Source organism: Molothrus ater, chromosome 1, assembly GCF_012460135.2.
Source record: "Molothrus ater isolate BHLD 08-10-18 breed brown headed cowbird chromosome 1, BPBGC_Mater_1.1, whole genome shotgun sequence".
NCBI lineage: Eukaryota > Metazoa > Chordata > Aves > Passeriformes > Icteridae > Molothrus > Molothrus ater.
In genome coordinates this window covers 135,969,810-135,996,498 of record NC_050478.2, presented here as the reverse complement: position 1 = coordinate 135,996,498, position 26,689 = coordinate 135,969,810, and the positions used below count along the sequence as shown (strand labels likewise).

The following is a 26,689-nucleotide window of genomic DNA, read 5'->3' as shown; positions in this document are numbered from 1 at the left end:
ACAAAGTCATTACTACTCAGACATCTTTTTATAAGCCCTGTAGCTCATTTTTTTTCCCTGCCAGAGGTGGCTCGGCATTTATTCCAAGTGATGTGAATTACTCCAAGTTGGTAGAAGTCACAGCAGTCTTTTTATCCAGCCTGTGCTAGTAATGCACTTTATATGTTAAAGCACTATTAAACTAAAACCCAGCCATAATGACATCACACTGTACACCAACACAAGTATCCACAATTCAGAGGCGTGCATATGAACTGGGGAGTGGAACCCAGCCTTCCAATTTGAACTGGGGAGTGGAACCCAGCCTTCCAATTTGAACTGGGGAGTGGAACCCAGCCTTCCAGTTTGAACTGGGGAGTGGAACCCAGCCTTCCAATTTGAACTGGGGAGTGGAACCCAGCCTTCCAGTTTGAACTGGGGAGTGGAACCCAGCCTTCCAGTTTGAACTGGGGAGTGGAACCCAGCCTTCCAGTTTCCAAATCACATGTCAATATCTCCAGAGGTACCAGCAGTAACTATCACCGAGTAGGAAAACCTTATAATTTCAAAATCTTTCTTCATTACACAAAACTTGAACATGTAAAAAGACAATTCATTAGCAGGTTAAAAAAACAAACAAACAAAAACCAGAAAAAACCCACAACAAAACAAATGGCTTTCTGAGTATGAACTGAGTGAAGGAGTTTTTTTCTTTAGTTTTGTTATGCTGTCAAGTGGAAAATAAGCCACAACCATCACCCTGCCTCCTTTACACTAGCAAACAGTCTGGCAGACAATAACTAGGAAGATGGGAGAATGAGGCTCAAAACTTTCTTTTTCTTGCCAGAAAGACACCCACACAGGCATGAAACCAATGTTACAACACATTGCACAACACTGTGCGTCCCCAAACAGCAGGGAACAACTTAGGACATAGATAGAGTTCACTGGGCAGGACAGATGTTTTGAGACACATTTGGTAGCAGAGTTCAGGCAATGACCAAGGCCAGGAGCCTCTGGGCTTAGAGGGAGGTTTCAAGTTTTCTCTGTTTTCCTGCTCTCTCATGTTCCTCACATCTTTGCCCTCCCTTTTAGCTGGATTTTGCTGGGCAAGTAGCTGCCTCCTGGTTTGTTGGAGTTTATTTTGCAAACTGCCAAAGGAAGAGCTAAAAGCTATTTGGCTTTAGCACTCTTCAGAAGGTATGCAGCAGAGTTTGAACTGAAAAGGAACTAAAAAAGAGAAATTAAACAATTATAAATCTAGATGATCTGTATAATAAGAACCTATAAGGTTAACCTACAACATGGGCAATGCAAGACACATCAACTGAATTCTAGGACCAGGAGAGGAAGATCAAGTAGGACTGGTAGAGCTTGAGGTTTGAAGTTTTGCTGTTGCTCTGCAGGATAAACAGGTTTCATAAAAAATTCACAGATCAGCACATCACCTATGTACCACTTAGTCATTTTAGGGTTTTCTCCTGGACACAAGCCTGACATCTGCCATCTCCTGTGACTATGTCTGCCCCATCACATTGCTTTTTCCAGGGCACTCCACACAGTTCATCACTTCATTGAAGGGTCTCAGAGCATGCTGGCAAGCAAAGCTCAGCTTTGCCCTAATCCAAGGCTTTGTACAAGGTTCTGTCAGGTTGTGTTGCCATGTCAGTCACTTTTCTGTTCTCTTAAGAGGTGTTAAAGAGAGCAGAATCAGTTTTTCAGTTTGTCATGGTGTGGAGTATATCTATTCTCTTGGGGCAATTTGTGCACCACTTTGCCACTAATCCACACTATAAACTTAGAAAGCAAAACAAAAGACTGCACACCAGTGCTATTTCAGTCCCCAGTAGTGTGTCCAGTCTGTTTCTAAATAGAAATACTTTCATTAGCCATGCAATCCTCTGTTTAATTGCTTACACGATTTTTTTTTTTAAGAAAGGAGCCTCAAACCAGGATGGGAAGGGTATAACTAGGCAGCAAAGAAATGTGATTCCAGGCAGAACATTATATTTGGTTCCTATTTCTGCAGCCCAAAATAACAACTCTCCAAAGAGCACCAAATTCCAGAGCCAGAAATGAGCTCCATAGCTCAAGACATGATGTGATCTCTAGGAGGAGAGCAAAGAACTCTAAAAGACAGAAATGCCTGAGATAAGAATGTAAAAATCTGAGGCTGGGTACATGCCCATAATCTCTCATGTGTAAACAAACAGTTAAATTTATGTCAGAGAGCAGCATGTTTAGTTTTCTGAAGAAGACATGTTTCCCAGAAGGAATTATATAAATATTTATGATAATGAAGCAGGAAATATTTTCCCAGGGTAGGACACTGTTCAGCACTGCATCAGGTCAGTAGAAGCTGAGGTTTATTTTGTCAGTCTTCCCCTGGAACTGAATCATTGCCCTCTTGTTTGCAAAGATCTGTTCTGACACAGGAAGAGGCTGCGCTTAGATAAACACAATTACAAGCCACATTGAGTATTTCATTTCTATCACATCTCTGACTACATATGTGAATGCCCTACATTTTTGGATAGCTTCTCTGAGTGATTGCATGGAAAACAATAGCAATAAGTATCTCTTAGGCCTCTCTGAAGGCCTGGTGCCATTATGTGCCAAAGGTGTCTTCAGTAGAACTGAAAGCCTGCAGGCTAACAGACAGAGAAACATTCTCAATCCAAGTGTTCACAATAAAAGTGCTTATAAAACACTCAGTGTGACCCAGGACATTCTTGCTAAATGCAAAAGTTAGAAACAGAAAGTTGTAATGCAGTTATAATGCTCACCTGAGTGAGCAGAAGTTACACACAATTGAGGTTTGTTTACCAGATGGGGTCCAGGGGTCAGTACTGCTCCTCATAAAGCATCCAGCCGCTCCCTGGGTCTGCAGCCCCAGCTCCTTATGAGAGTTCAGTGCTCTTCTGTTCTCCTGCCTCACAGCAGATACCTACAGCTGGAACCTGGGTCAGCTTTTCTGTTTAGAGCTAAAAGCTGAGGGGAATAGGAGTGGGAAGGGGGAGGTAGGAGCATCCCAAGAAGGGCTTGTAAGCTCTAGTGCAGACCTGAGGTTCTCTGAGAGTGCCATCCCTGTGTCAGACCAGAAAAAGCTCCCACCCATCCCTCAAGGTACCCAACTCAACAGAGAGCCAAACTCATCAGCAGGAATCCAAAGAGATCAAGAGATAGTTGATAGTGGAGCATAAATTTCCACACAGCTGATGAAGGCTCTCAAACATCCAACAAGATGTTGGATGATGATCTATAATCATTCGAGTCCTACAAGCTGCCTTTACTAAATATATAAGTCATAAGATTTTGGACAATTTTGTCCTTAGGTTGGTTGGTATTGTCAGTTGTATTTTCAGGCATATCAGAATCTGGTCATTGTTTATATCTTAATCAGAACAAAAACAAGTTGTGGACACTGTGTTTACAGGCTCAAGCAGCCATTGCATGGTGTCAAATCCAAAACCAGAACTTTACAGAATAGCCCTAGGATTACTTTCTTCCCTACATATTGCAAACCACAATATTCTGCCCTTCCTTTTCCATTTTCTCTAAGCTTTGCCACCTTGATTGATGTATCCAGCATGACAGAATGAAACACCCCAAATCATCATGACCCCTGATACAAGAAGAGAAACCATAGAAATATTCCACCTTTTTTTTTCCTTCAGGTGCTCCCAAGTTTATTCAGTACAGTAAGGTACAGAAGGAGAATGTTCTCCTTGATGCTGAATTTGGGTCAGAAAGGATGCTGGTGGACTCTCAACACTTATGGCTGAATCAGCCCATGGTTACAAGCAGGATGTATCAACCTGCAGTCCAGCCACAGGATCTGTGACTATACAAATGAGGAAAATTGGCTGTAGTTCTGGCCAGCTTTTGATGAACAGTATTTCAGCATGTTGTCTGTGCTCCTTACAGTCTGTTTACATTAAACTACTAACATCTGAAGAGTAGGCAAATGAAGGGTGTTCACATCTCCAAGGAAGTTACTTGGACTCCAAATAGACAATGCACAAGACAAAGGTTACCTGACTAGTGCTCATCTAAAAGAACAGAATCTTTCTGGATATTTTTTGTGCCTTTTCAGGGTTTTCTTGCAAAACATTCATGCCCTTGGAAGCATTTGTTTTGTGACTTATGTCTGGATGATATGGCCTAGTTAGTTTTTCTTCCTTGCCTACAGTCATTTCTTTAAGCCTGATTCAATGAGAATTAACATGCACAATAGGCACTCTGCTTCATTAAATCTCCATCAGCAATGAAGCTGCTTGAAAATTTTTCAGTGAAACTGGTTTGATAAATATTGATTTGCCAAAACCCAAGCTTTTTGTGGTAGTACATCAGTTTTGATGGACTGCCTGTTAAGGCAAGTTTTCTAGCTCCAGGACGGCATTCCTGGTCCAACACATGGGAAGACATAACTGATTAGCACACACCCTTGTAATAAAGCAATATAACCTTAAGGCTCTACTGCAAGCACTGGTTTGAACTAGGCAGAGAAATAATTAAAATCTGGATGTCCTACATTTTGAGTAAGTGTTTTCATTTTCCAAGTTTTCGGATCCATTAAATCTAATTTCTCACAGTATTTTCAGGGGGCTTGTGACTGTCAGGGAAGGTGGAGTGGCGGTGGGAGGTGGGGGTTGGGGAAGAGTAGAGTCTTGATTTATTTTCTAAAGTGGATTGAAAACATTTGTAAATGATCACACCACTGTCAGAAAAATTTTCCCTGCTTAGTCACAGATAGTAACTGAAGTAGTTAAACAAATGATTTCCTCTCTCACTTAGACTTTACCCCTTTTTATCCCTGATAAATAACAAACAAGTCGCTGTAAGTCTCTCAGTACCATGGAACAGATAGCATCATTCATGTCAGTTTGGCAACATTTCCCAAAATGCCTCCTCCAGCCCTAAGTACACTAGCTTCCCACTCCTACGCGCTCTATTCTTGCTCTTACATTGACCTTCTGCTCACAAAATGGAAAGTGAAGAGAAGAAAAAGTTAAATAAAACAGATTAACAGTGTACAAGGCAGAGGCACAGTGCCTGATGCAAATCACAGAGGAACAAGTTTATTTCTGGTATGACTCTCCTCAACTATAACCCTGGATTTGTGTTTCCTCCCCCTCTAGCTGTGTGTACCCGTTATCAAGGCCACGCTTGAGGGGGGTACATTAGATGACATTCTTTAGGACAGAGACCTCTATTTATTTCTGAAGAGCACTGTACACAGTTTAACAAGGAAAAAAAAGTGTTTTGGAAAGGGGGACAGTCTGTGAGCAGGCTAGAAAGAAAAAGGGAGAGGAGTATCTTGACCCTTCTTGGGACTTTGGCCAACATTTTATCACAGATGAAAGCCTGAAGTCAGAGCCTTCCTTCAGACTTTAAGTAAAGATATTCACTTTTACATAAGTACTGCTACTTATTCTGTATGCCCAAAGGCTGAAACATAGAACCAGGGAACCAAATACTCTCTTAAATAATGAGGAAGCCTCTCAACAGCTATTAACATAGGAAGGATGGAAAGCAAACACCCTCTCACACACTACATAGCTCAAAAACCTAGTTCAGCTTTTTTAGTAACTGTCTCATTGTCTGAGAAACCAGAAGTTAACAAAATTCCTGGAAATATTAGAAATAGTCATCTCCCCTTTCTTTTCTGCCAGACTACCTTGAACATCCTCCTACCCTGGTCACTGTGCTCTCCTTAAGAGAAAGCTAGAGGTTTTTCCAGAAGGGATTGCACACAGGTAGGAATCTGTCACAGCTCCTTCCAAAAGGAAGGATGCATGCAACCTGTTCCTCCACCCAAGAGGCCTCCTACACTGGTTTCAGGGTCCCAGCACCCAGCTGAACACCTGAACGTTACCTCAGGGTTCAAACCAGCTGAAGTTTCCTCTGGACAAGCCAAAGATAACATTCTGTTGGGATCTATGCTACACCACTGTCCCCATACATGGCCTCTCCCAGTGCATGGCAAGAGTGATATGGGAGAAGGTGATGCAGTCATTCAAGCTCATCTTGTTCTGTGTCTTCTGTCCTGAAGTTTGTCCCTTCTGCTCTCTGTCTACCAACATGATCTGGGCTTGGGGCTAGCACTGTGGAGCTATCTGTAAGCATAAACCCATCATTTGTGTGTTTCAGGCTAAAACACCCATGGATAATGTCAACTTTTCATTTGTGGGTCCCTGACACCCAAAATGTGAGATAGAGCACTGGGGATTTCCACCCACAGCGGACTGGCAGCTCGTCTGCTGTCACTAACAGTCTCCTTGGTGGAAAGCTTTTATGGAAAAGTATCTCTACATGTTATATGCAGTCTGCATTACTCTTCCAGCACACAACCAGCCAAATGTATCCTATAACTAATTAGTACACACTTGGATACAATACCAAAGTCTTTTGTCTTTGAGTAAGTGAAATGCTGGGCGTGAAGATTCAGTGCTGAGAGGCTGAAAAGTTACAAGAGAGATATTCCCATATGTTGGAGAAATTTTCCATGGCAAAAACAGCTAAATGTCTCACTCAGATAAGAGATAAATTGGAATAAACAGCTGTCAGTGTTAAATAAATATCCTGGATAATGTGCAGGACAGAAATAACTACAGCATCGTCAAACCCCTTTCTTCACTTTATTTAGCTGTTCTTGCATGTAGCTCCCAAGCTTTCCACTGCTCCAGTTGGTGAAGCATTTATTTTTGAGTCAGCTGCATTTCTTAAGACTGCAACAACGAAAGGCATTTCCTGAGAAACTGCAAGGATGAGCAGCAAGAAAGAACAACAGCTAACGACATATGGGACCCTTGTAGTGTTTTTTATCTTGCAAGTTCAGATTTTTGGTTTTGATGTTGATAATCGACCTACAACAGATGTCTGCTCAACACACACAATTTTACCTGGACCAAAAGGTGAGGAATTATCAGGTTGCTAATGCTGAGACCAGTACTGATAAAGGCTGATTTTTTATCAGTGGAGACTTGGAGGGCTTGTGGCATGGGCTGGGCATGAAAGATGTGAAATATTGCAGACTGTACAAACATCTGGTAAACTGTAACTGTAATGGGGGAAAATGGAGATTTAAATTTTCATTTCTTTAGTTTCAGGAACAGTGTTACATATTTTCATATAAGTTAGAGGTGTCTTTTTGCATCTTTCTTCAGCTACACAAATCTTCTGTTATTTCTTGTGCTCACCACACAATGAAAACAGCTAACAGACACAAACTGAGGGACTTATTTAAAAGTAGGCACCTCTTGTGAACTGTTAATGGTCTGCTTTGCATTACAGATAGGGAGAGATACACAATATTTAAAATGACCAAACTGCCATTATTTTCAAATGTTTATTTGTAAATACATCTCTGCTACATTCATCAGACCTGATCCAGTAGCTCTTGTTGAATTAAACAGGACCTTTGCTGGAGATTTTAACAATAACTAAATCAACTCTGGCATGTACAGGTCTTTTATCTTCAAAACACTTCGCAAATAGCTGAAACCAAATTTTCTGCATTAACTTACTTTTTCTGTAAGACAACTAATGACAGTGGAATTGCCTGAAGGGTATCTTATTAGGCCCATGACATAGAAATCTATCTTGCAGTGACAGATCTAAAATATATATTCCACACCATGGCTATTGCAGCTTCAAACTATTGCTTTCTTTTTAGTAATTCATTGTATTTTTCTATAGGCTACAGACTGAGAGGAAAAAAATGCAGCTGATTTAAATTTAAAGCAGAAAAAATATTATCAAGTCAAGAGCACTGCTACAGACTCATTTGTTTTTATGATGGATTATTCAAATGCATGTTGCTTAAAGGACCATTTTTAATCAGGAAATTAATTTCTTTATGATTACAATCCAAGCTTAAATTTTTGCTGCCACAGCATATATGCAGAGAGATGGAATGATCCCCGAGGGAGCTAGTGGGTGTTGGTTTAGTATCTAGTTAGTATCTAAGTAATGGCAGGCTGGAAACAAAGTTTGACAGAATTGTGTTTAACAAGTCACAAGGCTAATGAGGGGGGTCTTGTGACAATGCAGAGTAGCTGGGACTCCAGCAGGCTTCTGTGGTCTACCTTGTAAAGGGAGCATTTGAAGGGTAGATATTATTATTCTTTGTAAATGCAATTCTGAGAAAGTCGGGATTTAGTCATTATCAGTCCTATTTTTCCTGGCTGACATCAAAGCACAAGATGAGACCAGCAGTTTATTGGCACAGCTCAATCTACTACTTTAGATCACCATCCCAAGATCCATGACAAGAAGGAGTATTGAGTATAAATCACCTCCAAATTACTAGCTCATATGCACTGCAGGTCATCAAATACATTTTGAAGACTATGTGATATGATCCTATAAGATTAATTTTAAGTTCCTTCAAGAGCTGAGCTCATCCAGGACAGTTACAAGTAGCCCTTAATGGCACTGGTTGTTCAAGCTTCAGTCATCAGGGCAATTAGTGACCAAGCAGGCTGAGTGTATGAACTACCCTGTTACTTCTCAGGCATCCCTTGTAGCCAAGCATGAAAAATGCTTACCTAACATGCCAGAAGAAAGTCTGTCCTGCTGTCAGTTTTCCTTCATCCATCTAATGTCTATGACTCAGAGCACATGATCCTAAGCTTATGACCACAGCCATAGGCAGAACTTTGCTGTTTAAACTCTAAGCTTGATAACAGACAAGTCTCTGATTTTTGCTGCTGTAGTTTTGTTTTTTTTCCCTGTGCTACATCTCTTGTGTCCCTTTGTCCATTGTTCTCTTTAAAATGGTTTTTGATTCATCCAGAACAAGTTTTACCTCCTCCCCTCCACGTGCTCAGCATCTCAGCCATGGTAAAACATGGTGGTGCTCCCAGGAGACAGAGGTGCTGATCTCACACACCACTTTGACCAGCTGTTTCCACCACCACAGGTTAGATTCCTGTTGTGGCAACTTCCTTCTTCCATGAGAACATGGAAGTGTCTAATAGGCCAAAGCAACCTGAAGTGCAAGGAATTAAAAGGTATTCAATAGCTGTAAGACTTCCTACTCTGTCCCACCTCCCTATCCCAGTGCAAGGTGTAAATTGTCCTATAGGCTAGATCCAACCTGAGTGCTCCAAGTGGGATGGACCCTGGTCCATCAGCAGAGAGAGATGCTGCTGTTTCCATCACACAGCACAGTGGAGAGGAGAGCACTGAGGGAGAAGTGGGGGGGATTTGGACAGTTCAGAATTTATAACTCTTTATTGCCTGCACTATTGGAGGCTGTATGACTCAATCCTCTAGGCATTCACAGTTGTTACAGGAGCAAACTCTCAACCTCTTCACATGCTCAGCCTGAAAATCACCTGTTCAAGAAGGGTTGTGAAGATAGGCCACTTACACAATCCACATGTAACTTGTCCAAGTTACTTTGTGCACACCATATTCTTCCCCTTCAAAAACATCTCTTTGTTATGCTCACACCTGAGAAGTCACAAGAGAAGTATGACATGAGCAGTGGGATGAAAAAAAAAGGGTGATTCCAGGCTGATTACCAGAAAAGTCTTCAAATCACTGCAACAGCCCCACCAACTCCCAGAAAGCATGAGGCAAAAGCAGAGGCCATTGTGTACAACAGTAAGATCTAGAAAAAAAAATACTCTGGAAGACTGCAGTTCTGCCAGGAAGAGAAGGGATGCAGTGGAGGTCCTGTCAGGTTTGCAGTTGTGCTGCAAGGACAGCAGCGTGTCCGCGCTCCGTGCGTGGTGCAGCGCACCCCGCGGGTTCCAGCCCCACCTCTGGGGGCTCACACGGTGCCCACCAGGTGCTGATGTCCCCCCCAGATGCTGCTTCCCCTCACTGGGGCAAGCAAATGAAACCTGAAGCCTGTTTGCCAAAAAATATACAAAGCAATTTGCCAAATGGGCACTCCAGAAAAGCAGAAAATTATAAAGAAGAGAGAGGCAAAACTTGTCACTCTTCTCCATTTCCTTTTGTAGGCAACATTCAGGTCTCTTCTCAAAAAGAGAGGATTATTTTCAGTGAAAAGAGCCCACTGCAATGGCTGTCTTGTAAAAAGATTTGAGGTACACAGCCAGCTGGCTTATATGGCAGTAAAGAACAGAAATGCATGAGGCATTTTCTAGGATTCTTATTGAAATACCCTAGGAACACCCCTGCCCTTCTTTTCCACTGCCCCCCACCAAAACCAAACCAAACCAAACCAAACCAAACCAAACCAAACCAAACCAAACAAACAAAAGTTAAAAAAAAAAAAAGTAGATCTTTTCAGTGTTCATAACTAGTGATTTTTGATGTTTGACCCAAGATGTTAGGAACAACAGCTGGGCTGTTGTGGCACAGAAACTCTGAAAACTTACATCTTAAATCAGCTAACACAGATTCACAGCAGGGTAACTGGGGCAGTAATGACCATGCTTTGTACTTCATTGAATTCTTGAGTCCAAAGAGAACCAGGAAATGAAGCATAAATGAAACAATGAATTTTCCAGGGGAGCCAGGTTATTGGTCCAGCAAAAGTAGTCATGGACCTATTCCTTACTTTCTACCCTTCCAAGCCTGCAAGCAAAGCAGGCTGGCTGTTGCTGCTGCTGCTGAGAAAGGGTCTGGGACTGTGGGGAGGCAGCATCCAACACAGTGAGAGCAAAGGCACCAGCTGTTGTGGCCCTGGCAGCATCAGGAGGATCAGGCTCTGCCCCCTAGACTCTGCCTTTGAGGGGTGTCCCAGTCTGTCCTTTCTTCCAGCCTGCTCTCCCCTGGAGACTGCAAGCTCTGATCTGCAAAGGAAGTTTTAAGTGGGCTGTTGACATAGATGAGACAGGAGTTGACCTGCTGTGAGTAAATCAATAAGCAACGACATGAGGGTAGAAACAAGCAGAGGATGACCCAAAACTCTGACTTCTGAACTCCCATTAAATATGTGAGCAGGGGCTGGCACTGCAGAAGCTGTTTTCACGTGGATTCATGGGCTCTCAGCACTTCAGAAGACTGGCTCTAGACCTTGCTATCTGTCCCTGATCCCAGTTCACTTTCTTTGAAATCCAGACACAAGAACTTTGAAAGTCTTGAATCAGATCCAGGTTGAGAAACTGGAATAAGATGAAATTTGAAGAGCACCTGGAGTTTCCCATAGCAGTTTAGATTTAAAATGTTTCTTTATCATTATTTCTCCCAAATGATGCTTATAAACTCTGTGACATTGGCTGGTACCTCAAAATAGCATTTACTGTGGTCACCAGTATAGCTGTCCATCTCTCAGCTTTAATTGTGCTTACGCAGTTCCACTCCTGGAAAATCTCAAACCCTTTCAGAAACCAGATATGCTGCTATCCACGTTGCCTTCCAAAAATACAAACGCCTTACCACATCCTATAGCTGTTCAAATCTATAACTAAATTTCCCTCTTAGTGCCTCATTTTTGATCTGAAGAGTCCTTTAATTTCAACACATAATTCTATTTTTCATGGCTTCTAGAATTCCTTGTTTTAGCACAGAGTAAATTTCTGGAAATTATCAGGCTGAGCTACAGAGCTCAGGGGACTTAAATACATAAATTCAAGAGATAGAGGGTCTGTATTTCTTACCAGTGGCAGTCTGATTCCTCACTGAAGCCACCATAATTCATGGGTCTCTGAGATCATGTCAGAATGGCAGCACAAGAGGCTGGGAAAATCAAATCATGCAGACCAAGTAAAAGGAGAATCAAGAATGATTGAAATTATTTCTGTGTTATTAAAGAAATAATGTATATTCCATTCAGGCACAAAGATCCACACTTTCAAATAATACAAGTCAGCAGAGGTTCACTGAGCCTACTGAAGGCTTGGGTATGCCCCGTGCAATGCAATATGAGAGGAGGGTATTTCTAATGAAGTCCAATTTATAAGTAGAAAGGCAATCAGAAAATTCTTTTTTTTTCTTTAAGATTCTTTTTATTTTACAAGGGAAGGGCTTGTATTGTCTAATTTGAACCTGGGTGAAGGAAGATAATCTGTGTAAGAATGGTGCATACGTAGGAGCCCTGCATGTTCCTGCAGGACACCTGGGAAGGTGACCATGGGTGCAGTTTCACACTACAGCTGAACACACTACTCAACTCTCAGGTTTTCTGACAAAAAAGGGAGGCCAAACATCTTTTTCTTCCACTCTGACCATGTGGTCTCTGCTCCACCTTGTGCTGGTTCAGCTATTTCACAGACTCACAGAATATTCTGAGCTGGAAGGGACCCACAAGGATCATTGAATCCAACTCTTATATGAATGGCTCATCTAGGAACTGAACCCACCATCCCAGCATTGCCAGCACAGGGCTCTGGCCAAACCAGGCTCTGCACTGCGCGGCTCAGCTCACTCACTAAAAATATGTATCTGCCTTATTGATATTCCTCTGTTTAGGGAGACGAATTTCTTCCAAATAGGGTGAAAAGAGTGCTCAACATCAGGCAGAGGGAAGGGAGGCATGTAGGGCAGTGCTGGGAACTGAGGGGAGGAGGAAGGACAGGGAAGGGAACATCACGTCAGAGAGGCAGCTGATGTTAAGAAATCCTGTCCTCACTAGCCAAATGCAGCATGAAAGCAAGAATGCACAGTTTGGGAAATTTGCTAAGGATCTAAATGACACTGAAAGTGAAATCAGAGGAAATTCTGAGTCTTTCCATTGACGTAACTGTGACGCGCTTATCCATTGGAAATACAAACAGGGCTGTGTTTGTTTATTTCTTAAAGTCTGTGACTCCCTCTAGTGACAAACCCTCTCGGCAGATATTGTGCATGCCCGAGTGCTGCAAAGGTTCTTCCTGCTCAGGGTCACTCAGTGTCCCAAGCTACACAGCTAATCCTGTGAGGCTCTTCCAGGAGGGCAGGCATTCACTTGCTCCTGTAGGGTTCTCAAGGCTTCAGAATTATGCTCATCTCCTTATCCTTTCAGGTTGGATAAGGAGAGGCAGAAATCACCTGTACTCTTCACATTCAGTCTCTGGAGGTGGGGAGGGTCCATCTGCCACCTCAGGTGGGACTAAGAGCATGAAACATGGAGCTCAGCAGAACTGTGTCACACATGTAACAAATTCCATACAGAGCCTTTGTGGTAGGGCATTGGCTGTGCCTAGGAATGATGAATGCATCCAAGGCAAGCAGTGCAAAGCTGCTTGCCTTGCTTAAGAACACCACCATGTGGTATTCTTATCAAGATTAAAAGGAAGATTCTCATCCTTCCCCTGTCAGGTTAAATTAGTCATTAGGCCCAGGGCTTTTCAAAGACTCTTTGGCTGGTAGTGGAATTTTTTCAGTTTAGAGTATCTGGTGTAGGAGGACAACTGTGCTGTAGCCCAGCATAAGTGATGTTTCTATCATTTGAAAGGGTGGACATGTCCTTGATTCTGGAGGGAGACACACCTGCAAAAGAGAGGATGAGAGAGCATTAACATTTCTGTAGTATTTAGCTGACCTGAGGCCGTGGCACACCAGCACACCTGACAAAGTGGTCCCAGGGAATCTCTCAGCACAGCTCCAAATGTGCTGAGAGCTACTCATGCATAAACCCAGTTCAGAGTCTCCTCTCAGCCTGCAGAAATGCTCTCATCCTGATGCAGATAAACATGGGCTCTGAAACCCCCAGGAATTACACCCAGGTTCTCCAGGAGCCATGGTCAGCCCTTGATTACAAGACTTGGAGAGTCACTAAATAACCGTGAACAATATCTGTGAACTCGAAAACGTCCTAAGTTCATGAATACAAACCAGATAAATTGCCTACAAAAGATTCATCAGGGAAATCTAAGTCACTTAAAGGTCAGTAAATTCTTACTAATTAAATTCTTACCAAAGATAACCTCTCAACATTTAGTTATTAAGTGTTTTTTAGTCAAACTCTAAAAAAGACAGAGCCCCTTTCAACTGCCTAAAAATCCTGCTGGTAATTGGACCTTCAGCATTTTCCTGAGCTTGTTTACAGAAGGTCTGCAGTTCCCTCTCAATTACAATTAAAATTTTCTAATGGCTGCAAAATTTACTTACTTATGGCTTCTGCTCTTCTGCCTTGCACAGTCCCAAGCTGGAAGAGTCTAGTAATTTACTGCTTCAGGTGTTTCTTTTAGCCAGAAATCTGGTGTTTCATATCTGTGACACACAAGAAACCAATCAACTTGAGGAAATACTAACAAGGCTGAGAAATAGTCTTACTTCAGTTAATGACTCCAAGTGCTTCTTCACCCATGCTTCAAATGCCAGTGCTGTATAATATCTGTCATCTCTGCAACCACAGTTTTAAAGTGACAATCTGTTAATTAGGTTAAAATTTAACCTGACACTGCCCCAAGTGCAAAGCAGCAAAAAGGAGAGGTTAACCTCTAGGTATAGATAGCAAGCATATGAGGTCAGGGATCAGAAAATTTGTGTTGCACAAAGCACAGTAGTACAGAACTCAAAAAACCAGTCCATAGTACTAGCAGGACAGATATTTTTTTTCCCTGGAAGATTAAAAAAAAAAATAGGCTGATGCAGTGGGATGGCTTGTCCACATGAAGTCTCAGAGGACAGGGAGGGATACTTATGGTAAACTAGAAATAAAGCCAACTCTGCCCCTGCCCAAAACAGTCGGCCAACCTCAGTCTCCCCTACTTGGTTGCAAATCAAAGCAAGACCACAAGAGGGAAGCACAACCCAGGAGTTCTCCTTTTGTGCCAAAATTTGCGATAACAGCACGCAGCGGCTCAAGGAGGACACAGCACGTCCCATGTCAGCAGGTACTGGGCTTAATCTAGTCTTAAATTAACAATAAAATAGTATCACTAACTAATTCTGTTTGTTTCTACCCTTGTTTTGTAATGACAGATGGGGAGAAAAGCACAATTACTCTCTCTTATAGACAGACAAATTATTGTTCTTCCTGTTTTCCGGGATATGAAAAGTAAGACAGAGTGTGGCAGGCTTCTTTACACCAAGATGAAACAGGTGATGGAACTTATTTCCCTCTCCCTTAGGCTTTTAGAGGTCTTAAGCAAAAATTTGGATCACATAAGGTGTTAATAAAAGTCGAGGCACTGCCTGACCTCTGGAAATCCCCAGAACAAACTTTGCCACACCCTTCACTCCTCTCACCTGGCAGCTCTCAGGCTAATGTTCATACAGAACAAAGTAGCTTCAACTTCAGCAGCCTAGGTGTGAAAATCTTGTTCCAAAGTCCATCAGGAAAAGTCACTGGATCTTTCAATGGCTCAAAATGCTGAAACTGAGACAGGAATAAAACATCTTTAGAAAGTAATCGCAGCTTCTCCACTTGTATATTGACTTTCTTTCCTGGGTTCTATTTTCAGGGTTAACTCTTTCACAAATGAGAAAGAGAGGGATGGAGGGAGGAAGGGAGGAAGGGAGCATCTTGCACAGAGATCTTCCTTCTGCAGCAAACACCAGCACTTCCATAGCTTTAACTCTGCAGAGCAGCCTGCAGAGAATGGAACTGGCTGGTCTGAGAAAGGTGAGGAGGACTGCCAGGATGACAAGCCCTGGTTTGGAAGGTCAGCAGGAATATGGTTTGTTTTCCACAGGCCAAGGAACCTCCTTCAGCAGCTTCTATACCAGACCCAGAATTACAGCTTATTTTACACAAAGGAATTCATTCCACAGGGAAAGGCTGGACATGAAAAGCCTCCCCCATCTCCCTTCTTGTCAGAGACACAGTCCATTTGTGAAATATTGCCATGTTGCATTTCTAGTCAAGATTCATCCAGCCTTTACAGCCTTTGGATCATGCACTGCCTCCTTTCTATTGTCACACACATTTCCCCCTGTATGGGTTTGCAGATGATGATGAGATCAGTTCTTAACCTGCTCCCAAACTGTCCTTTCACAAGCCCTTTATCAGCCTCTGGGAACTTTTCTGAATTTCTGAACTACTGAAAAGTGACTTTTGCACTTTCACAGCGGTTTCACACAAGGATTTGGAAAGAACAATTTCCTCTTGTTAGCATTGAAGTCAACAGCAAAATTAAACCATGTATTCTCTAGCTGTAGTTTGATGGTCAGTAGAATCATAAAATCATGGAATGGTTTGGGTTGGAAAGAACCTTAAAGATCATCTAGTTCCAATCCCCCTGCCATGAACAGAGACACCTTTCCACTGGACCTGCTTGCTCAGAGCCCCATTCTGCCTTGCCTTGAACACTTCCAGGGATGGGGCATCTGCAACTTCTCTGGGCTCACCACTCTCACACTGTGGAATTTCTTTCTCATATCTAACCTAAATCTACTCTCCTTCAGTTAAACTCATGCCCTCTTGTCCTGTCCCTACATGTCCCTGTAAAAAGTCTCTCCATCTTTCCTGTAGGCTCCCTTCAGGTACTGGAAGGTTGAAATTAGGTCACCCCAAGGCCTTTTTTTTCCTAGGCTGAACAAAACCAAATCTCTCAGCTTTTCCTCACAGGAGAGGTATTCCATCCCTCTGATCAACTTGGTGTCCTCCTCTGGACTTGCTCCATGTCCTTCCTCTGTCGAGGACCCCAGAGGTGGATGCAGCACTGCAGGTGGGGCCTCACCAGAGCAGAGTGAAGGGGCAGAATGACCTCCTTGACCTGCTGCCCACTCTGCTTTTGATGGAGTCCAGAACAGGTCTGACTTTCTGGCTTGTGAGTGCACATTACTAGGTCGTGTCCAGCCTCCCATCCATCAGCACCCCCAAGTCCTGCTTGGCAGGACTGGAACCCAGTAAAAGCAGGCATCCTTCCATCAGCTCCCAGCTCAGACCCACAGCTTCAGCTGAATATTTAAGGAGCTTGGCTTTTAGAAATATACAGTAGCTTTTACAGTATTTTTAAGACCTAGTGAAAAGAGAGATGTCTAAAATTTATATTGCTGACTGCTTTTAGACTTTTTCCTACTTTACCTGTGGAAACTGGTGTTAAAAAAAAAGAGCCTGAGCAAACCAGCACACAGCACATTGTTTCCTCCTTGTCCATCCCTTCAGCAACTGCTTCCTCCCTTCAATGTGAACTGAAGTTCAGCCCTTTATCTTCCTCAGCTTGGCCCACCAACCTTCCTCCAAAGGGCATCCTGACCAACAAGACAGTCCCAGCATGGAAGGGTTTTCGCAGCATAAAGGGACAGGCTCAGCTCAGTCCATGTAACTGGGATGGAAAGGTGCCAAACAGCTAAAACTAAATTTTATCTGCTGTGCAGTTAATGTGCAGCACTTCTCATCTGCTATCACTCTACAGAGCAGCCCATGACATGCTACCTCTGACTACAGAAGTAGAAGGCCAGTCAGGAATGAATGGGCAGTATTTTTCAAAAAAAATGAGACCAACATAATGATCAGTCTTAAAGCAACCATGGGAAGGTACTTTCTCCCCAGCACACTAAAAAAATCATTGGGCTATTTGCCACAGGATATTTATTATAAGGGCCAAAGGTATAAATGAGTTTAAAAGGCACAAGGTTAATTGGTGGAGGGAAGAATCACTAGTGGCTGTTCATTAGGGGAGGGGATGTGTCACATTCACATTTTCTGAAAAATCCCTTCACCCAGGATTTTTCTCCTGGGAAGCGGAGAAGCCTCAGAGAAAAAGGAAAACAAATTCTTATTTAATTTGCTTTTCCTGTGTTGTGCTCACATGTGGAATGTGTTTGGAGATTGTTTACCACAGGTGATTGTTTCATTGGATTTCTGGTGTGTTTTCACTCATTGGCCAGTCAGTGCCAAGCTGTGTCGGGACTCTGGAGAGAGTCACGAGTTTTCATTATGATCTTTTTAGCCTTCTGTAATTATCCTTTTTGTATTCTTTAGTATAGTTTAGTATAGCATTCTTTAATATAATATAGTATCATAAAACAATAAGTTAGCCTTCTGAGAACATGGAGTTGGATTCATCATTCCTCCCTGCCACGAGGGTCCCAGCAAATACAGTAGGGATGCAGTGCTTGGCTCAGGTAAGCACTGAGACCATTGCTGTGGGAGGCTGGAAGTGGCTGCCTGGGCCATAGTCACCCTCAGTACACCTCAGTTTCCTGCACACTTTCTGCTGGGGCCGCAGGCACCACTCTTGGTGAGACAGGTTATTGGTCCTGTCACATACTGCTGTTCTGTCCTCACCTCTCTGGCTGACATCCAGGCACACTTCCCTCCCTTGGCTCTCCATATACTGAACAACCAACTGGCTGCCACTACCACATGAGATCCTGGCTGAGCCAAGAGGCTGTGGCCCTGCTCCCCACTGCACAGCAAGGCTCATTGCCAACAAGGGCAGGGAACAATGGGAGAGGCTCTGGAAGGCTGCCCTGTTCAGTGATGGCCCTTTGCTGCAGCCGAGTTGTGTGTCTCCTCCCCACCTCTGCTGGGGGGAGAAAAAAAAAATCTTCCTCTTATGATCTGGCTCCAAACTAAGAAGATGACAAAATCATCTTTAGTCTTTCTTTCCTGCCTTCCGTGCAAAGCAACCTTGTATGCTACTTGTGGAAGGAAATAACATTTCTTTCTGACTAACTGCTGCCTTGCACCTTTACCCTATACACTGCACAATGAGAGACTGCCTTCCAACAGTGAAAGTGCTTATACAGAACTATACAGGAACCTGTGTAATAGGGTCTCAATCTCTTTTAGAGAAATCTCTGCACTACCATAATAAATGCAATGATTTTGCCTCTTACAGATACTCTCTGCATGACCTTTCAAAACAAAGCATTGGAGTAATTGCAAAACAAGTTTCTTGTATCAACATACAAATGCCATCTGTCAAAAAATGTAGGCAAGAATTGTGTCATATTAAGTGCCAAGGTCTATGTCAAGATCTATTTCAACATATTTACATTCCTCTCATTCTGAATGCATCTGCATACCCTGAACACAGAGTCACTAGGAATGGAATCACTAGGAACAATTAATAAACACCTGTTGCCTCCCTTGGCAGTTTGCCCCTGTGTGCTCAAGTTTCCCAATACCAAAAGATTGGTTTATTTATCTGCTTTATAGCTAATAATGTTTAAAGTGTAGGAGTAGGAATTGCTGTTGTATAATTTTCATGTTGTAACAGCCTCTCTGAAAGGGAAAGCTTTTCACTTTTCCTAATGATGGTCAGATTCCTCATCTCTTTTCTGAAAATTTATCCCATGGCTGCTGTGCCTTCAATGGGAAATAAAAAGAAATCAGTGGGGGAAAAAAAACCCATGAACTTTTCTTTCTGAATGTGTTTAGTTGTACTTACTGCACTGAGAGAAATGTACCATGATGTTTTACTTTCTGGTTTTTTGGAAGGGGATGAAGGTGAAAAGGGAGACAGAGGAGAAGTAGGCAAACAAGGAAAAGTTGGACCAAAAGGACTAAAAGGTATTTATGATGGTTTGTTGGCTATTGCTGGCATATGAATATCATTATACACAACTGTACTGATGCATATGATTGGTGTTTAATGCTTTTCATTTCTGTTTCACCAGTGGATTTCACAATCCTGTCAAACATTAATTGGTAAACATAACAAAACTTAGCTTGGTTCAATTCCTATTGATACTTAAGACAAATATATATGGCTGTCATGAGTGTGATTCAGAAAATCTGATTCAAAAAAATATACATAATCAGAAAGATTACTCTTACTGAAATTAGCCTTTAGTTGAAATTGAATTTTGAGCATTATTGCCTAGCAATATGTCAGGGTGCTCAATAAAATTTGGTTTCAGTTGTCTGTATTCTGCAGACAAAGCAAACAAAGCCATACACACACAAAAATATAAAGTTCCTCTGATCAAACAGCATCCAAGATGAGAACAAGGACTTGCAGATGTTTCAGGACTTGGCTCAATTAAATATGTTCCATACCCACAGTGTGATCTGGGCACATCATTTAGAGGCACCAGATGTGACTGTGTCAGCCTTATTTGCATACTCTAATTTGAAAGCTTAATTTATCTTTAGAGTTTAATGACAATGCATATCCAAGATCTTCCTTCTTTGACTGTGGCTTAAGACTAATCAGGAAAGTTTTTACTTTTATAGAAACTTCAAAATCACTCTGTTATTATTGCTATAATAAAAAACTTCTTCAATTTTTAAATGCATTCTTATGATTTCACTTCTTACCTTAAAATGAGCATCAGGTAAGATACAAGGAATTCAGGGAATCAACCATTTACAAAGCATCTTATTGATGTTAATTTTGCAAACTGAGATTCCCTAGATTGGCCTGCCATCATTAGACAGCTATTTCAGAACTTACACTATTTATTAATCAATTAAAAAGGACACCTGTTATTTTGGTGCTCTGAAGACTGGGAAAACACCTACAGCAAACTTAGTAGCTCCCTACTTGCAGGCCTGCTTTGAGAAGGACTCCCAGCAAAGCCACAAGGACTTAGGGAAGTGTTTTGCTTGTGGTGGAGAAAAATAAAAGGTGTCAGCCTGGTTAGGCTGTGAAGTAAATCACTAGCAGTTTCAGTTTCTATTTTTGCTAAGACAATATGATGTTTGAACAGGCAATTTTATTAAGGTTCTATGCCATGTCCTACTGTCGTACCCTACGGGAGCAGAGATCTGGCTGTACTCTTCCAAATATCCTCAGGGCTGTGCTCACTTCACTTTGCCACACAGGCAGACTGGCCACACTCAGGAAAAACAGCAGCAGTAAAGACCTAAACAGTGCCTCAGAAAAGAAATTACAGCAACCATCCATACTCATTTCCTCTTCATTTTTTCTCTTAGGAAACAAAGGACCAGTGGGTGATGTTGGTGACCAGGGAATGCTTGGTAAAATTGGTCCAATTGGTGGAAAGGGTAAGCTCTGGTCTGGGAATTTCCTTGGGGTTTTTACCCTCAAGGTAAATATGTGCTTTATGAGAGCTCCAGATATGGAGCAATATTAGATAATGGCATGACCAATTCTCTCCAAATAAAGTTATGCATAAAGATTGGTGATGAGAGTGAACTGAAATACCCTAGTTTTATTTTCTTCATGCATTATATCCAACTAATTTGGTTAAAATAATTTCTTCTATGAGTTAAGATATCAATCCTCTTTGATAGATCTAGTTGAAGGTGTTTCTGCTCGTTGCATGGGGCTTGGACTAGATGACCTTTAAAGGTCACTTCCACCCCAAACTATTCTATGATTCTGTGGTAAAACAGGATGGGAGAAATTCAGTACCTGTGAAGTAAATCCTCTGAACACTCTAAGAGACAAATGTGTGCCTTTGATTTGGATGCTGAAGGCCTAAGTCAATGTCCTACTGTTGCTGAGGATGCCACCTTGTCACCTGCACTGCTGTGGGTCACGTGAGCAAGAAATGCACAGGACATCCCTGTCCCTGGTAAGGAACCAGTTCAGGAATTTTAAGAAGGTGCTCACATAAGCAGGGATGGCAACTACTTCCAAATCAAGGTAGACTCCAAATCTGCCTGGACAATCATTTCATGAAATTGTGCTCTATTTATCTTGAGAAGAAGTTCAGACATTCCTTTCTGATATTCCTAAAGAGCTACTTAAGAAGGACTATTTCTTCTACCACAAGGAGACCTGCCTTGAAAGCTGATCATGGACACCACCATTGCCAGGAGAACTCTGGGGTCTCAAATCAGCACATCAGCTTGGATATACTGTTGAGTGGCTGGAACAGTCTCTCTGGAGAGCTTCTCAAACCACTGTTTTTAATAAACCTTTCATGGCCTCCAGCCAGCCTCAGTATCAGGCAAGAAGAAAATATTTTGACCTGAGAGATTAATTTTCAGAAGTGCCTAGAAAACTGAAAACTCAGAGAGTTATCTCCTAAAATGTCTTCAATCCCCAAAAGAGACAAAAAAGGAAGAATCTTACAAGTTGCTTTTCTTTATCTGAAAGTAAACCAATGTTCTGAGCCTTTAAATCAAGTTATCTTTTAATCTCAATGCACAATTTATTGTCCCCTTACAGTTTTTTCTCATTTTCTTTATTTGTGGAAGCAAAGGTCACTGTTTAAATCTGTGACTAAACCTTGGAGTTCTTAATGAAGCAAGCCTGAAATTTCAGCTTGCAAGTGTGCAGTGGGTATGCTGCTAATTAAAATGACAGCCAAGATCTAAATTCTTCAAAAAAACACAACCATATAAAGTAAAAAGTACATAAAAACATGGTCATCAATAAGGCAGAGCAAGTACTAGTATGTTTTGACCTCTGAAGGTTTTATTCATAAAAGAGCTGACAGGAATTTCGGATAAAGTCCAGCTGTTCTGACCCAAATTACAACTGAGGTTTTTTAAAGAGCAGGTCACCTCCAGTTGTGGCAGAGCATTTGGAGAAGTATTTCTATCATTCTTATAATTTACAAAAGAGAGTTGGATGAGAGTTGGAGAGTTTGCAGTTGGATGCAAATAAATCCCATTTCCATAAACTGAACTGAAATGCTGCTCCTTAATGACCTCCCTCCATGCAGGTGCCAACTGCTGCCCTGCACACGCAATCTCTTGCACACACGAATTCAGTGGCTTAGAGCACATCTGCTGCCTCCTCTCACCATGGAGCTGCTGAACCTGGAGAAGGGCTCTGTCCTGTGGCCCCTGAGAGAGCCCAGATCTCACCTTTTTAAGATTTCTTAACTGCTTTCAGCCTCTCAGGATCATTTTGCAGTTTATATTTAAAGTAAGTGGTACCAGGAGCCAGCAGCACACAAGATGCCTGTGTTATCAGTGAGTTAGCTATTAAAGGGCTCTCACTTCCATGCACCAGAATTAATCATGGTTTGTTTAACTTGGCATGTCTTCCAGTACAGTCCATCAGAGCTTCCTATCAAAAGCACACTGTTAATATATTATTAATTGGGTTTTTGAATATGCTTCCCTGACATATGCACTGTCTGAGGTCTGAGAATATATTTTCCTCTTTATTCAGGTGACAAAGGAGCCAAAGGCTTACCAGGGGTTTCAGGAAAAAAAGGAAAAGCAGGTATGCTATGCATCCTTCTGTGCAGAATGGTCAAATCTGCTGGATCTTTGATTTCATGGTTGGTTTGTAAGAAATTCCATGAAATTATGAGGGCAAGGAAAATACATTGAAATGCCCAAGGAGAATAAATGAAATGTAATTGAAGCCCAAGGAGAATAAATGAAATGTAAGGAAGAGACTGAAAATGTTTTGTTGAAGAAAATAAAGGATAGTGTAGGGACATGACTGATTCCTATGAATATACCAGCATGCACAAAATATGAAGTCACCCAAATTCATGGGTAATATTTGGTATAAATAAAAACTAACACACAGGCCAGCAGTATGCATTTAAACTGGATACTAGAAGAAAGTTTCTTAGTATCAAAGGAATTAAGCCCTTTAACAGTTTCCTAATAGGAGCATGGGATGAAAAAGTAAGTGATATTAGATAGAAACATAATCTGTTATCAAATTAATGCAATGCATTTGCTTACAGGAGGAGAATTTGACTCTGATGCACTAGTAACCTAGTAACCTTGAATGGTTACCCACCTTAAATGTATACTAGTGTTTATTTTTAAGAGATTGCATATAAAATGACCATTTGGTGCTTAATGGGAAACCATCAGCAACTTATTTTCTTTCTGAGAAAAACAAAAAGAACAAACAAAACCTCTAGCAAGCCAAATTCCAGTTAAAAAAAAAAAGAAAAATATTAACTGAGACTTCAGGGCTTGAAAGCTATTGATTTTTGGGTCAGTATTAACTTGCTTAAGCCAGTTAGCAAGGGAGTGTACAGAGTGTACAGAGCCAAAACATTAAACACTGATCAACAGAAGTGTAGCCTGTGGGGTAAGGTGAAGACTGACCCTCCATAAGTGGAGCCCAGATCTTCAGAAGCTTTGGAAGTGGGCTACAGTGACTCTCCATGCACACACACACACCCAAATGCTTCTAAATAGGTAAGTCCTCTATCCTCTGTATTGCATCAGGCACGGTCTGTGACTGTGGGAGATACCGCAGATTTGTTGGACAGCTGAATATCAATGTTGCTCGTCTTAACACATCCATCAAGTTTCTGAAGAATGGTAAGGATCCTTAAATATTTGAGGGGATTTACTTGACTCCAATAACAGATGTCATTGCTATTCTACAACCACTGTTGATCTATGGAAGTGTGGGGTGACTCCTGAATTATTTGGGAGAGTGTTAATTTTCTGAGGCCTAACTCTGCTCAGGACCACTCCAGCACCACTCCAGCAATCCACTAGCAGAGACAAACAATTTCCAGCAATCCAGGTATGCTCCTTGGCACTGCTTAATTCACTAGGCTATAAACTCACTGGTTGAGAGTCTGCCTTTTAAAGCTGCTGAGCAACCAAAATTTTCTTCTGAGTCAATGCCACAGTGCTACAGCAGTTCTGAATATCAGGCCATATCTAAAATGTCTTATCTTAGCAGTCACATTCATTTACCTCTACATGGAAAGGGCCTGAAAAGCTATTTATACCACTGTGTTTCTACCCCTAGGCACTCTTTCATAATCTGTATTCAAGAACATACAAAGCAATAGGGCGATCCAGAATTAGACACTGCCATTTGACAATTTAGCATGCCTTAAGCTGATTCCTAGACTAGACATCCAGGAAATAAAACTGAAGTGTCACAGGAGACATGACAATCAGGACTGAGTAGTTCTTGTCCTAATGTGTGCTAAGAGCTTGACAATCCCATTAGTCACATCAATCTCTGATCATGTCCTCATCGTTCATCATAAATACAGTGGTGGGAATACTTTTCCTCCTTCCCTTTTATTAATTCTAATGTAAAAATCATCTTATTGCCATATTGGAATAGAATAACCTTCAGCATCTGTTGACATGCCATTAAGCAATTTTTCTTCTTCAAAGTTATAGCAGGTATCAGAGAGACAGATGAGAAATTCTATTACATTGTGAAAGAAGAGAAGAATTACAGAGAAGCCTTGATCCACTGCAGGGACAGAGGAGGATCACTGGCCATGCCTAAAGATGAGGCAACCAATGCCTTGCTTGCTGACTACATCTCCAGCAGTGGCCTGTTCCGAGCCTTCATTGGGCTGAATGACATGGAAAGAGAAGGACAGTTTGTGTATGCAGACAACAGCCCACTGCAGAACTACAGTAACTGGAAGCAAGGGGAGCCTCATGACCCAGCTGGTCACGAGGACTGTGTGGAAATGTTCAGCACAGGAGAATGGAATGACTCTGAGTGCCAAGTCACCATCTACTTCGTCTGTGAATTCCTCAAGAAGAGGAAATAAGAGTGCCAGAGAATGTGCCTGGCACCTGCTGTACATACAATAACCCATCCTCATTCATTTACGGTAGGGAGAGCAAATCAGGGATAGGAAACCAGGGACAGGGCTCAATCCAGCCTTCACATCACTGGGCTAAGCAAGAGTAACTGCTGTTTAGTCATCAGTGACCGTAAAGTCAGCACAGGTCTGCAGGGGGCATCCAGCCAGCTGTGAATTTTCATTTCATTTCTACATGCATCTTAGGGCTGGAATTTCTGCGTGTAATTTAGGGGTAAATTTAGAGCATGAAGAAGTGAATATAATTTCACCAGTTCCAGAAATAGTAAGATCATTGGTATTTGAGTACTGATGTGTTTTGTGAAATCCACAGATGGAAAGAGCGTGACCTTCATTAATCTCTGACTTGCACAGGGAGTCCCAGTAATTTCCCTTATGACTTCAGAGCTCAAAGTAAAGGTTTTAAGTATCTCTTGAAAAAAATCCTTCTTTTGTTAGAATCATAATTTGAGGTGGAAGGTCATTTGGTTAAATCTTGCATGTAAAGTAGGACCAACTTCAAACTTAGAAGTTGTTATACTCTCCTTAACTTGGCCATGCAATTATAGTGCCTGATAGGCATTTATCTGGTCTTCTGTAAAGCATTTGACATGGTCCCCTACAATAACATTCTCTTTAAATTGGAGAAATGGATTCAATGGGTAGACTGTAAGGTGGATAAACAATGGTTAGATGGCTGCATCCAGAGGGTGTTGGTCAATGGCTCAGAGTCCCAATGGACATCAGTGACAAGGAATGTCCCTCAGGGATCTGTAGTGGGACCAGCACTCTTTAATATCTTCATTAATGACACAGACAAAGGCATGAAGTGCACCCTCAGCACATTTGCAGATGGCACCAAGCTGGGTGGTGCAGTTGACACACCTGAAGGATGGGATGCCATTCAGAGGGGTCTGGATGCCATGAGGGAAGTGGTCCATGAGAACATTATGAGGTTTAACAAGACCAAGTGCAATGTGCTGCACTTGAGTTGGGGCAACCCCTGGAATCAGTCCAGGTGAGGGATGAACAGATCAAGGGCAGCCCTGCCCAGCAGGACTTGGGGGTGCTGGTGGATGGGAGGCTAGACATGAGCTGGCAATGGGCACTCACAGGCCACAAAGCCAAACAGGTCCTGGGCTGCATCCAAAGCCCTGTGATTCTGCCCCTCTACTGTGCTCCAGTGAGGCCCCACCTGCAGTGCTGCATCCACCTCTGGGGTCCCCAGCACAGAAAGGCTATGGACCTGTTGGAGCAAGGCTAGAGGAGGCCACCAAGATGATTAGTAGGATGGAGTACCTCTCCTGTGAGGAAAGGCTGGGAGATTTGGTTTTGTTCAGCCTGGAGAAAAAAAAAAGGCTTTGGGGTGACCTAATTGCAGCATTCCAGTACCTGAAGGGTGCCTACAAGAAAGATGGAGAGAGAGTTTTTGAGTTTTTGCAAGGACATGTAGGGACAGGACAAGGGGGATGAGTTAACATGAGTTTAACTGAAGGAGAGT

General features: G+C 42.1%; 1 protein-coding gene across 1 annotated transcript; it reads left to right on the top strand.

Moving 5' to 3' along the window:
* Positions 1-6,694: 6,694 nt before the first annotated feature.
* On the top strand, positions 6,695-26,651 carry COLEC10 (collectin subfamily member 10). The gene is made up of 6 exons (XM_036406386.2): positions 6,695-6,896; positions 19,220-19,291; positions 20,660-20,731; positions 22,818-22,871; positions 23,846-23,941; positions 24,764-26,651. Exons 1-6 carry the CDS (start codon positions 6,749-6,751, stop codon positions 25,153-25,155), a joined length of 834 nt encoding a protein of 277 aa, XP_036262279.1. The 5' UTR covers positions 6,695-6,748; the 3' UTR covers positions 25,156-26,651.
* Positions 26,652-26,689: the final 38 nt, after the last annotated feature.

Bases quoted from the DNA above. Each gene is read 5' to 3' on its own strand.
- COLEC10 (XM_036406386.2), top strand. From the start codon at position 6,749: ATGAGCAGCAAGAAAGAACAACAGCTAACGACATATGGGACCCTTGTA. The intron at 19,292-20,659 runs GTATTTATGATG...TTTTTCTCTTAG, and splicing joins TGGACCAAAAGGACTAAAAG to GAAACAAAGGACCAGTGGGT. The intron at 22,872-23,845 runs GTATGCTATGCA...GTATTGCATCAG, and splicing joins AGGAAAAAAAGGAAAAGCAG to GCACGGTCTGTGACTGTGGG.